General features: G+C 46.0%; 3 protein-coding genes across 5 annotated transcripts in view; 2 read left to right on the forward strand and 1 right to left on the reverse strand.

Annotated features, from left to right (window-relative positions):
- The first annotated feature begins 1 nt into the window (after position 1).
- Positions 2-1268, forward strand: LOC143369374 (putative methylthioribulose-1-phosphate dehydratase). The gene is made up of 5 exons (XM_076813231.1): positions 2-182; positions 255-349; positions 422-690; positions 752-953; positions 1034-1268. The coding sequence occupies exons 1-5, from the start codon at positions 153-155 to the stop codon at positions 1152-1154; spliced, it is 717 nt and encodes a 238-aa protein (XP_076669346.1). The 5' UTR covers positions 2-152; the 3' UTR covers positions 1155-1268.
- LOC143369373 (CWF19-like protein 1) lies at positions 1177-3209 on the reverse strand. The gene is made up of 3 exons (XM_076813230.1): positions 2380-3209; positions 1653-2307; positions 1177-1574 (listed from the first exon to the last, which is right to left on the reverse strand). The coding sequence occupies exons 1-3, from the start codon at positions 2991-2993 to the stop codon at positions 1275-1277; spliced, it is 1569 nt and encodes a 522-aa protein (XP_076669345.1). The 5' UTR covers positions 2994-3209; the 3' UTR covers positions 1177-1274.
- Positions 3210-5978: 2769 nt separating this feature from the next.
- Positions 5979-13294, forward strand: part of Sim (bHLH transcription factor single-minded) — a 29542-nt gene continuing 22226 nt past the window's right edge. The window contains exon 1 of one of the 3 annotated variants that reach the window (XM_076811929.1): positions 5979-7002. In XM_076811929.1, the coding sequence (XP_076668044.1) occupies positions 6987-7002 (16 nt within the window). In that variant the 5' untranslated portion in view covers positions 5979-6986. Of the gene's footprint in view, positions 7003-10419; positions 10775-13294 lie in introns of those variants that run through there. The other 2 variants (XM_076811926.1, XM_076811927.1) reach the window with 2 other exon arrangements.

Below are 13294 nucleotides of genomic sequence, written 5' to 3' on the forward strand. Positions count from 1 at the left end.
ACCAAAGATTTATTATTGCGACGCGTTGATGCACATGCGCACGCAGTATCGTAGGCGTGAACGCTGAACTGGAATTGATAAGAAATTTACATATTCGTGCACCAGGAAACATATCGCAGTGTTCGTTGCAAGTTTTCTTATAGCTGTTAGAAATGTCTTCGTATGACGATAAATACGAAAAGGTATTACGTTTAATTTAGTAATATAAGTTACCGCAAGTCTACTCTAACTTACGAAATAAATATTCTTTATAGGAGCATCCACGAAATTTGATACCCGAGCTATGTAAACAATTCTACGATCTCGGATGGGTTACTGGCACTGGGGGCGGTATATCCATTAAGCACGGGTCAGCAATGCCTTTTTAATATGTTAAACACAACGTGTATATGCGCGATCAACGATCTCATCATGTTTACAGAGACAAAATATATATCGCTCCATCTGGTATACAGAAAGAGCGTATCTGTCCAGACGAAATGTTTGTACAAAACATCAGTGGAACTGACTTAGAATTGCCGCTAGCGGAGAAAAAGTTGAAAAAGTCACAATGCACTCCATTGTTTATGCGTGCATACGTAAGGAGGAATGCTGGTGCTGTGATCCATACCCACTCCAAATTTGCTGTAATGGTCACGTTACATTGGCCGGGGAAAGAATTTCGCGTTACTCATCTCGAGATGATAAAAGGTATAGAGTTAAGTGCCCAGGCATAAAAAATACGAGGTTCTTATAGCCATTTGTAATACAGGAATACGGAATCAGAAACTCGGAAGGGCGTACCGTTATGATGAAGAACTCGTGGTACCAATAATAGAAAACACTCCATTTGAGGAAGATTTGAGAGATGAATTGGACAGAACTATCGTCGCTTATCCGGAAACGTGCGCCGTACTAGTGCGAAGGCATGGCATTTACGTTTGGGGTGATTCGTGGCAGCAAGCAAAAACTATGTTCGTATCCTCAAATGAAGATCGATCTATTACGCATACCCTGTCCTCGCCGTGATCCGTGAAATATTTTCCTTTTGCAGGACGGAATGTTACGATTACTTGTTTGATATTGCATTGCAAATGAAACAAAGTGGATTAGATCCCCTTGCAACTCCAGAGGACTATGAATTGAAGTACCAGAAGAACGGAACGCTGAATTAATAAAACTATCCACATTCCTCGCTCTCGTGATAAATTACTTTCTCGATATATTTTATAAAATCATCCATGTATAAATGTATGTACATATAATACAGAACTGATTCATTGGCTTACGTATCTTCAAGTATCTATATCAAACGGTTGAAACTCTTTTCTAATCCTAGTCGCTAATTCGATTTCCTCCTCCTTGTCCATTTGGCAATCTTTCCAGTCGACTTTGTCGCCGAGATCTAATATTCTATCGGATGCTAATACCTCTCTTCCAAATTGCAATGGAAAATCTTTCTTTATTCTGTAATACAATTTCTCGCCGCTCGGTAATTCCACATAAAAATATAGAACACCGGGCTTTGCGATCTGCCGCAAATCCGTGTGCGTCGGCAGTTCCGATATTTTAAAATTATTACATTCCGCCATTTCCTAGAACAGTAACGTTATTAAAGTGACTATTTCTTATTCTACCACCATACAATCGTAATGGTGGGTACAGGAACTTACCATAAATGTTTCTTTCAAATCAGGTGCCTGGTTCTTGTGTACAGGTATCACCTGCAGTTGACAGTGAGATGTCTTGTAATTACGTTCAAAGAACACGGGTACTCTATCCGTGCTGGCATAGTATCTTCCTATAGCATCTTTGTACAAATTCATTTCTTCCATCACCTCTTTCGGCAAAATAGAGAGGCTTTGATGATGCGTTATGGGCAGAATTAAGAAATGATTTTCAACTAATCCACCCCTAGCAAGCGCGACATAAACCTCCGACCCAACCGATATCACTAAGTGTTTAGACACTTCAGGACTGGACAGACAAAACCAGCATTTCGCTTGATCGAATTCTGGTTTTGGCCTCTTATTAAATCCTTCCGAGTATCTCGATCTTTTGGGAGTATCTTTAGACTCCATATCATAAAAGAATTGTGTTCGCTTCGGTTCCGACTTTTGGGCAGACGGCTGATTTGATAGCATCGATTTGGAATACGGACTGTCTGTCTCGTCTGTAGTCTTCATGACTAGATCGGACAGACGTGTCCTGTCTACTGGAGTCAAATTCAATGCGTACAACCACTTCTTTTTCTGAGTGTTCATCACAGGTGCAAGCGCTATGAATCTTGTTGCTATTTCAATGTTACCTTCCTGTTGACTTTGATTCCTGAAAATTAAAGTATTGAATCCATAAGTGAATAGTTCTTTGAAGCTGCAAAGGCAAAAACTTTTTATTTACCTGTAAGGTGGTCTCTCGTAATGAATTCCCTCCAATGCGGATACATGATATCTCGGCTTTACTTGTGTCACTAGCCACGAAATCAATTTGGATCCCTGATATGTGAAATTCGGTTTATTAGGATCTAAATTTGTAACGTCAGCGGACCACGGGGAAGTTAACAATATGTCGATTCCCCGAAAACTAGGTTGGCCTTTTAAGCATGAATTCCTAATTGATACAACGTCACTTTCATTGAAACAAGTGGGTTTCGATTCAGGGGAATTGCTATCTGTACCACTGACGTAAGCTATTTTTAGCCCAGAACTGGCAATGTACACTCCACGTTTCCCAAGGTAAGTAAGGTTTTGACATATCTCGCACCCATCCTCGTCCGGATAATTCATTAAATCGACTTCTCTATTGGCCCCAATAATATACGTTGGAACTGGAATATTTTTCATGCCATTTTTGTACACTTCAAGTTCCGTGTTATTTTCGCCAAAGAAGTTACCAACGCATAACAAAAAATCGAATGGACCGCTCTTCTTATTGATAGATTCGACTTTGTTGAATAAAAATTTAAAATGACCCTCCACGTCTCCGCAAATTAAAACCTTTTGCTTCTCACTCATTTTTAATAATATAACCTAAACTTCAATCGACGAAAATCGTACGCAATTGGCGCAGCGCTAAAACTATATTGAAAATTAATTAATCACGTAAGTAAATTGGTTTTCTGGCACGCTTATTTACGTGCTTTCAATTGTGTACGGACGAGATTTCACGTCACTGACACTTTACCGCGCTCAACGTAAACCGACGTAAACACAACTTGCGTCCAGATTTGTAACTAGATGCTTAATTACGTCTACAATCTTTGTAAAGAAAAAGTTCCTATTTGTCACAAAGCGTTCCTGCCTAATAGCGAATTCGGTATCTCGCACTGACTCTGCACTGGTGCCAGAAAATGACTTGGATTGGTTGATTCTTATAGAGCTATCTTCGTCTCTATCAGAAACAACTAATCCAACGCATGATTGGAACAACCTGTATCGTCGCTGATTGGTTGCCGTCATTTGTGGCAAAAGCGGTAGTGGAGAGAAAAAAAACTGTAAAAAAGAAAGAAACAGAAATACGGATAGAAATAGATAGATAAACAAGCAGCTTGGAAAACAAACGATTTAATGAATACTCAGGTTATGTTATTTCCGGTTTTGCCATAAATGGCTGCGGTTATACCGATCACTCTCTGGAGGATCACTAACCGTTTCAAAATGGCTGAAACAGGCGATTCCCCTTCCGTGTTTTGCTTCAACCCTCCGCAACTATGCACCGTCCTTTACGTCCATGAACCAGAGTTAGGCTGCACTTCCGAATGAATCAGACTCATTCCGACACAACACATTCCACTTTCCAATTTGTTCCAGATATTAGTATTGGTTGGGGTTAAATTAGTGCGGCGGGGGGGGGGGGGGCGTAAAGCATGGTAGCGAACCGACGTGAGTTCGGTAATTATTTATTTTAAAAGTTTTGACCATTATACATTATACTATATTGCGTCGGTTAGGTAGAGAATGACATCAAAATGGTAAAAACAGTTCTCAAGTCGCAAAAAATTTCAGCCAATTTGGAATATGGGGATTTTCGGAATTTAGCCGATATGGCTATCCTATACCTCGTCTGTGCCTATACCTCGTCCGTGCTATTAGGTTTGAATAAACCGTCCCCTTGTTTCGTTTTAGTTTCAATTCTAACCGCTAGTAAAATTACGATCGATTTCCACTCTGAATCGATAACGTTGCTTGCGATACAAAAGTGGTAAGCTCTAAACTCCCGATCTTTCCGACAAAAATTGACATTGGATGTTAAATCTATTCAATATCTCGCTCGTGTCATAGGGTTCTGTCACAAATGAGGTATCTCGAATTTCTAGATCGATAAGGCAGTCTATTCTATACCTCGTCTGCGCTAATACCTCATCTGTGCTAAAACCTTGATTTCTCACAGTCAATAGATTAAATCACAGAGGTTACGATATCAACTGTATTGCACATTAACCAAATGGGTACTAAACATGAAATTTAAATGATACACTACTCAAAATCCGAGTATACTACAAACGATTTGCAAATAATTCCTTGGAAAACACAGGCAAAGTATTAAAACACAATATACGCACTTATAAAGCTCCATAGCATAAAGTTGGACAGGGTTTATTAAATATATTCTATCGGATAGAAAAATAATATAAAGAAGCATTTGAAACGGTCATCCATTCATAAAATCGTCACGTATTACTGCCCTCGCCATAGAATACAAGTTAAACAGGCGAAAACTCGAGTTACCATTCAGGTACCGAGTTTTCGTGTTGCGGTATAGTAATTTGGGCGTGAGAACTTGTTGCGCCGAATGGGCCACGCCGTATTGCTAAATGACCAACATCTGGAAGCGATTTTCATGTTGTAAAATCTTGCAGCCTACCTGCTGACCGTACCCAATCCATGCGGATCATTAAAAATACGACCGTAACGAGAGGTTTCGAGCCACCGTCACTAACTCCGTGCAATCACGTACGTATACCAACGAACTACACAGTAACATCTACTTCCAAAACAAACAATTTAACAAAGACCATGAAAACCAAGCATGTTGAAAAAAAAAAGATAAAACTATCAATGCTACTTTCAGATGCTCTCAACACATCTAAATATCGAATCTTTTGTTCAACACGCAAAATACATTTGCCAAACAATACAGAGTGGCCTTAAAAATCTACAGCGGACAATACAGGAAACTCGGTCCACCGGATGACCAAAAAATTATGCTTAAACCTACACTTGCATGGAAAATCATCCACAAACATACGCGCGCGCGCGCGCTCGCGTGTGTACCAGTAGCTGCGGTGCGCAGGACCGTGAAGAAGAAAGGCGAGAGGAGAGGACCGTTGACAAAGAGAGGCGGCAACGGAAGCGGCGACGGCAAGTATGCGCGCGTGAAACAGTACGAGAAGGAGAAAATAGTAGCCTTGGCTGTGTGCGTCGGCAAGTTTGTGGAGGGGACACTTTATCGAGTCCCCCGGTAGGCGTGGCAGCCGGTACCACCCAGCCGACCAATCAGAGCGAGAGGCGTTATCTAGCTGTATAACAATGCATCCGTGTAACGCATAGTTTAGTGGTTCTCAACCGCCGTCGAATCAATTTTCTGGCCACAAACGACCGGATTGTTCGCAGCATACATCCAAGCGTTCTTGCAAAGAAAATAATTACAGAGACTAAAAGAGGAAATCGGTGTCGAGGTGACTGTATGAAACAGAAGACGGGCTGGCGTAAACAAGACAAGGGAATTCAGGCTATTTCCATATCGCACTCGTGAAACCCTTTATCGTTGCCAGTCGAGTTGAGAGTGGGGATTAAGTACCGCCTACGTTAGAAATCATTGACACAGGCGCAACTTGCGAGCTTATGCGGCTGCGTTTGTGCCACGGGAGCTTTTCCAGGATCGTGATCCAAGGGGGAGGGAAGTAATCAGCGGGGCAGAGAGAGAGAGAGAGAGGCGAAAAGGGGGGGAGGAGGAAGGGCAGCGCGGGCAGAGAGAGAAAGATGGAAGAAAGGGTAGCAGGTTGGAGGAGCGTTGGTCCACGCTCGGTGGGGAGTCCAGCGTGCACCGTGCATCCAGTTGTATACCTAAATGCGTGCGGCACTGTTTTAATAGTACACACGTGCAGCCACGGCCCAATGAATTGATCCTGCGAGGCGAATCTCTCCCTGTGTAAAAAAAAAAGAGAGAGTAATGTCGCGCCATCTTTGAGGGCACCACCGCCTGCACGGGGGTTGACGCGCGTATTTTCGATCGCGGACGAACAGGCGACGCGTAGGTTTTTGTTCGACGGACCCCGTGACAAGGTGGCCCACATCGCGTTTCAGGGCGAAGCTTCGGCGAACCCTGTGGGACCAAAGTCTCGAAACGCGGCAGGGTGAATTTAAACCGTCGCGAAGCACGAGGAGTAAAAGTGTAAAAAGGAATGTGGAAGTAACGACTCGTTGGGGCGGTAAAAATATATGTAAAATATTAATTTATCTTCGATGAGAGAAGTGTCGTTATCGGTTCACGGGAATTGTTTACGAGGGACTGTTGCGAAAGTGTTCATACAGTCGGTCGAGCTTTGGTAATAAACGGAGAGTGTTCGCGGTTGCAGGTGAAGTTCCGTCGGACGGGTGTGAAGACTGTGAAGTGCGCGAAGGCAAGTGGAATATCGACGTTTGAGATTGTGAATATTACGTCCCCTCTGTGAAGCAAGGACGTTAGGGGACTTGTTTTTAACGAAGTACAGTAGCCTGGACCGGAGATATCTCGCTGGATATTAACGAACTTGTTAATTCGAGGGATAATGAAATTTGTGCTGCACCAAGGGCGATGGCTAGTGTAAGAACGATGTAGCGGGCGGGACCAATTAACGCCAGAATGACAATGATAATAATCGATGGGATTCCGTGAACGTTCGAAGTGTGTCAAGTACCGACGGCTTGATAAAAGTGTGCGTCTCCCGGGAAGCTCCTGCCGCCGAAATCACTTTCGCGCCGAGGGAGACTAATTGGTCCTCTCCCCGGTGAAATGCCGGCAAGGGCATGAATTTGGCCAAAGGTTTGTATAAAACAACGCACCTGACACGTTCTGCCACTTAAATCGGTGCAAAGGAAATGCTTTTATATTTCTCAAGCAAACGTAGATTTCCGATTTCAAGAAATGTAGGTATGTAGTCTCGTGTTTCGAAAGAGACTGACGAAACGTCCCCACGAATTCATGAAACGTCACTGCCAGTAACGGCAGTTCCCTCGATCATGCTGCTAGATTTAGCCTAGATTGCACTTTTCAATATTTCCCCGGATTACTTGAGACATTCGATATGTATCTTTCGAAGGAGCGGCGTGCGAGAAAGGGGTAGCGAGGTAATACTTAAGCATTAGTATTATTTAGTCGCGTCGATCATCCCCAATCCTGTGCAATCTAGGTTCCAACCGAGTAGGTATACGTAGACGGAATAATTTACACGCGCAGGTTGTAATTCGAAGCAATAGCTGGGATGCTGGCAAATTGTTCGTCTATGTCCCGTCGAATGTATCCGAATATTACGTTACGGTACCCGCATGGTCTCTGGCAGGCCCAAGAGTCATGTTCTCACCCTTTCCTCGAAAAGTTCCTTGACAAGCAGCGCCCGATACGATTCGATCCTCCTTGGATCTGTATAAATTCATCATCTCCCCCGACAACGAACTTGTCTCAATAATTCCACGATTCCAATGATGCAATCGGCACCTACCAATCTCAATGAAAGAGTCACGACAAGATTCCCGCTCCCATTCAACATTAACATCCCCATTTATCCGATTTACGAGCCAGCGCGAATAAACTGAGAGGTCGATAAAAATCGTTTCATTTACATTCATGACTATTGATGAATCGTGCAGGCAGCACGGCGCGCGACAAATTAACACGTTACAGCCGCGCGTGTCGTTTTTCACGGCTGCCTGAACGTTTCCTCTAATCGCTTAAGTATCCCAGAGGCGTCCTTTCGAAAACATAGCTGCCTGCTCGAGGCGAAAGGGGTTGGGATCGCGGGGCGATCCCTCCGCTCTCGCCCTAAACGAGAACGGATCGTCGCCTATTTCGAGGTAATCGATGGACGGGTAGGTGCAACGAGATGCGTGCTGGTTTTCGGCGTGCTTCGGCGCTGTTAAAGTAAATAGAAGCGCGTGTTACGTGCCGCGGCAGCCGTGAAGGGGCGTGCCGTTTCCTGAAGTCATTTGTAGGGAAAAATGTCCGGTGCCCTGGAACGTGATCCTTTCCCGTGTCCTGGCAGGGTACCCTTCCGTGGCCCACGAGAAGACTTATGCCTCCGCGCAGCTGTCGCGACAGCGTAAATCTCCGCTGCTCTGTTTTTGCCTAACGCGGCCCTGCATTCAAACACTCGCAGTGTGCTTTCCAAATCTTTTTTCGGGTGGGTCGCGCATCATTCACAACACGTAGATTCGTGGGATTAAATCTGTGACTTATTTCACTCTCTTCTGCCTTTGGAGGCAGCTAAGCTTTGATTATAAGTGGCACCGGAGCTTGAGCGATTTGAATGCCGGTGAAGAATTTAGGGAGAGATTCGAATGGGCCCCGAATTTCACTAATGTTAAGTTGTACTGGAGGCTCTGTAGTTTAGCCGTTTCGAAAGCGTAGACCGAGCAGTGTTGGCTTTTAATACGGGCAACTTGAGAATGAAACGTTTCAGGTAGCTAATAATAGTACGATTGTAATCCTTATAGTAATAATGGTAGCAACTGCGTTCGGGCAGAGCATACAACATCCTGGCACGTGCGTAAACAGTTCTTAGGCGACTCTAACGGTCTACTCCAAAAAGCGGTGTGTTCGAAAATATTCCGGAATTGTTTCAGGGATGTTCTTGGAAGTCCCAATCATTTGTCACGCGTTCCTTATTGGCGAGTAAGGATTCATTGTATCCACCATTTACTGCGATATCTTCATTTCCCAACCGCCAAGGAGGAATACCATTGATACCGTCCGATATCCACTACAGAAGTGTCTGATTGCTTGCCGTCAGAAAATCTTTTCCCGTCGCAGAAAACGAGAATGATTCCGATGCCATCAAACAATAATGTAATCCCCTCCCGTTCTTCCACTGTTCCAACGAAACCGTTCCGGCTCCCCGCGGTGTCCCCCGCTCTAAAATTAAACGCGCGCCAAAAATTTATTTAGTCTCGCGTTGCTGCACTCGTATCGGAACAAATCAAATTTGTCGACGTCGTAAAATCACGCCTTGGCCGTTGAACGCCCGGCGGGTGCCGAGAGAGCAAATACGGAGGCCCATAAACCTCCTTGCTACACAAATCACCCCCGCGGAGGGGGTTACCGACGTCGCTCGTCGACAAACCCGCTCACTCCGCGAGCTTTTCCTCACCCACGTCCGATTTCTCGTTTCGAGAAGCCACTTCACGCCGTGCGTCGTCACCGAACAACGCTCGGCGTCGTTTACGCTCGTGGTTTCGTGTGACGAGACACAAAGCTGCTCTCTGTTCCGGCTCCCATTTAACCGTCGCCTTCGAAAGGGTTCGATCGTTCGATTTTACGAGCCCCGAAGGGAGCGCGTAAACTTTCCACGGATAAGACTCTGATTTCCTTCCAATTCCTTCCAATTCTTGCACTCCCGTTCCCCTTTACCCCGCGCGTCCCCCGCCCCTTTCTTGCCGCGAGAAATCTCCACCGTTGTTTGGATAGGAAACGAAGGCGCGAACTACGGGGGAACGATCGCTATCGGTTGCCCCAGATGGATTTCCGCAAATGTCCAGCGGCGGTCAGGATCACAGAGGCAGCGAAGCATCCAGCTGTGACACGGTCGCTTTAGTGGCCGGATAGGTGAAGACGGCATAAGCGTTTCGACATGTGTAGAAACACGACATCCGATACTTCCTCGCCAGGACCTCCTACTGGTAGCTGACTAGCCGGTGGTTCATCCGATTGAGATTTACAACGGGATCGTTTAGAACGAGAACATCGCGGTCGTTCTACCTCGGGCGCAACAAGTAAATAAATCTTTGCGCTAACTAGCCGCGCGCACGTTCCGTCCATATTTCTCCTGTTCAACCGGTCGTTTAATCCCGTAATTGAATGCGTCCGCAAATTTTATTCCTGCGCTCACGAAATCGAGGTAACTTTCACGTTACCGGTAACGTTCATTGTTTCCCGACAGGCAAGTATATAAATAATGGTGTTCCGATTATGTAATCCAGCGACTTTATTGGTCAATGTATAATATTCAATGGTTTATTAAGAAACTCTTGCACGAGGTTGCGGTGTAGAAGCTTGATCGTTTAAAGAATTTATTAAGAATTTCGCTACTTCGTCAGTTTTCATTCGCGAGTTCTTTGAAGGCAAGGAGGCTCATCCAAGTTGCAGGTAATCGTTCAGAGACAATCGAGAGTCGCGCCAGCTGTCAGAGAAGGAGGATTCCTCTTTGCCTCGCGTGGATCGGTGGCAGGGCGCGGAGTGGCGCGCTCGCTTGGCCTCAGACTTTGTTTCGTCTCTCGGGCACAGAGACAGAGAGACGCCTCCCTTCTCGTGAAAACCGTAACCATTCTCGTGCATGTAAATCCCACATGACCGAAATGGGGACCGGTGGTGGGGAGATATGTAACACCGGGGTCCGGACTCAAGCTTCGAACTTCAGTTTTGCTTACGACGACCTTAAGTTCCGCCGCCTCTTGTCCTCTGACCCAACTGGCCGCGCGAATGCGGGGAGATGACACTGACCGGTCGTTCGCGGTAAAAGCTCGCGGCACGGACTTGACGCGAACATGTGCCACTGCTCGTTCGCCACGTGAGGATACGGATACACGAGGACTCGTCATGAAGCGTGAGTGGATCTTATTTCTAACTTCGTCGTGGCGGATCTCGCGCCATCAACGTCATCGACGCCTCCATCCAACATCCACTCGCTTCTTCTTCAATTTCGATCCGCCCCGGCGTAAGGAGGTCCCGCGATTTATACCCCTATTACGAGGTTCATCTTGCCGATGGATCCTTGCGTTATTCTTCGGAACGGAGCAACAGCTTCCAATAATCCTGCCAAATTGGCAGCTCGGCCCATCGAAGCTCGCCTGCATCGGCCGGCTGGCTTAGTGAAACGAGAGAGAAATCGTTAAATAAAAGCGACCGTGGAGCCGAGGGCCGAATAGTAAAAAGAGCAAGCCGCGTCGCGGGTCGTCACGGCAGGCAACCCCCATCGGGGCTTATGGCCACGCGAGATTCGTGAAATTTCGTCAGGCCCTTTTGGCAGGCTTTTGTCATCGTCGCCGACCACCAGGGCCCCGTTCTTGATTCGCAACGGCGACGACGTCGCGTTACGGGCCGAGCTTCTCGAGCAAATTAACTGCGTCTTATTTCTTCGGGGATGAATAAACGCGGCTTGGGTGTTCGCGCTACCATCGGACTCGGTGAAAGTGTTCTACGTGACGTTTGAAACTTTGCTGGTTGACTCGAACGATTCAAAGTATCCCTGTTACTTCTGCTGGGACTGATGTTTCTTAAAGGAATCCACGAAGAAAGTGTGTGTTCAATCTTCTCGAATTTTCCGCCGTTTTGAAATTCAGCGATATCCAGCTAGCTGTTAGGTAACGGATTTCGAGACACAGGGCCCCGATGAACGGTGACTGCCGTTGCACTCATTTGCATATTTTTATTGCGCGTGTAGTTGATGCTTGCGGTATATGCTTGCCTGATTACGGTAGAGGATGCCTCGTCAGCATAACAGACATCCTTGTTATCGGACAGGCGTCCAAGGTTACGCCGTTGGTGCCTAACTCCACAACGATCTGTTCCTCCTCCCACCATTCCGCCGTGGATACTTTAATCCACGCGTTTCTCAATTACGCGACAGAGATCGTCTCTCTGCTCTTCGGGTCCAACGAGTAATTCCATATTTAACTGAATAGTGTAGTTGGCTTATTCCGATTAATCGCCTACAGTTCGCGCCTTCTTCAATCAACTCGAATAAAAAGCATGCGCAACTGAAGTATTTGTGTTACTCTGGCCCAAAAATTCGCACGCGCGTGGGTCGATGCGTTTAACCGATTTTCGCGTTACGAAACTTGGAAATTTCGTATTCCTACCTACATGGCGAAATATCGCCGCACCGGACGCACGCAGTCCACGGAGTGCAAATCCGTTTTCTCGCTGCTTTCTTCAGTCGCTCCTCTCTACGGTAAAATTGCGACCATAACGACGAGTCGTGGCGTTTACTACCGAGTCGAATGGCAAAAGTAACGAAAGGTAGAGTCGAAGGGAGAAAACTGTTGCTCTGGCTTCAGTTGTTCCTTCCACTTCGCTGGCAAATCCCAAAACAAAATACGTTTCTAACATAATTGTCGAGTGAATCCTTCTCCTATACCGTAGAAGAAACCCGAAAGGGGAGGAAGAAAATGAATTATCGAATCTTCCACTTGATAGAGCGTTCAGATTCTTCAACTCGTGAACATTGTGCTCGCTGGCCCACGCGCGTGGAGATAGTAATCAAGATGGATATGCACGCGAGAAGGGGCAGGATTATTAGTGGATTGTTATAATTTCGCCAAGCGCGGCCTCGTCGATTCGAGGAAACGCTGATGGATATACGACCTCCCTCGGTCTCGGGCTCCTTTAGCGAGCTCACCTCCTCCGCGCTATGATGTATATCCCTGGGTGAAAGGGCAAACGCGTGCAGGTGATAATAAGCCGTAAAGACTGTGAGACGCATCGAGAATGCGTGAAGCGTTCGTTCTCCACGGGAACGGCCCTATGTCGAGCATGGGCCAATCATCCAAATGGCAATATTTCAGCGAAATTATTGCCGAGGAAGGTGTCGCCGATACGTTTCACCGCTCTCCAGCGGCGAATTCATTTCTCTGAAACGTGGCACGGCAACCTCTCCGAAGAAGGATCTTTAAACTCGTTGAGAAATAATCGCCGCGTCGATTGTCACTAAATTCCTCCACCTTCGAGGATTGTGCGAGACCAGCGACGAAGGCTTCCAGAGAGTTACCCTTGGAGGGTGCGACGAAAACACAGCCGACGAGAAATTATGTATCGACGGTGATTTATATGATGCCATCCCCAGGCTGCTTTACAAATATTTGTAGTAAACACTTCCTTCCCGTTATCTCCGAGTTCCTCTACTCTGATTTGTGTGCTCAATCTGTATCGGCCCCTATATCATAATTCCTGCGATCTCGGGGATGGGAATGGAGGGTAACATAATAGATCGCAGGCATCCGTGTTTTTTCCCATGTTTGTTTCCCGCGAATGTGATATTCCTAGCGAGGATTATAGCGTAATTAAATACGAGTGCTAGAGGTGCAAGCTATATGCAGTATTGATCTTCGACCTGCCTAAACTCAGC

Source organism: Andrena cerasifolii, chromosome 5, assembly GCF_050908995.1.
Source record: "Andrena cerasifolii isolate SP2316 chromosome 5, iyAndCera1_principal, whole genome shotgun sequence".
Taxonomy (NCBI): domain Eukaryota; kingdom Metazoa; phylum Arthropoda; class Insecta; order Hymenoptera; family Andrenidae; genus Andrena; species Andrena cerasifolii.

What these genes read in the sequence shown, in the direction of transcription:
- LOC143369374 (XM_076813231.1), top strand. Translation starts at nt 153, where the DNA reads ATGTCTTCGTATGACGATAAATACGAAAAG. An exon ending in ATGACGATAAATACGAAAAG is followed by an intron (nt 183 to 254) that starts GTATTACGTTTA and finishes TATTCTTTATAG; the next exon opens with GAGCATCCACGAAATTTGAT. An exon ending in TCATCTCGAGATGATAAAAG is followed by an intron (nt 691 to 751) that starts GTATAGAGTTAA and finishes TTTGTAATACAG; the next exon opens with GAATACGGAATCAGAAACTC.
- LOC143369373 (XM_076813230.1), bottom strand. Translation starts at nt 2,993, where the DNA reads ATGAGTGAGAAGCAAAAGGTTTTAATTTGCGGAGACGTGGAGGGTCAT. An exon ending in TACGAGAGACCACCTTACAG is followed by an intron (nt 2,308 to 2,379) that starts GTAAATAAAAAG and finishes TTTAATTTTCAG; the next exon opens with GAATCAAAGTCAACAGGAAG. An exon ending in ATTTGAAAGAAACATTTATG is followed by an intron (nt 1,575 to 1,652) that starts GTAAGTTCCTGT and finishes TTACTGTTCTAG; the next exon opens with GAAATGGCGGAATGTAATAA.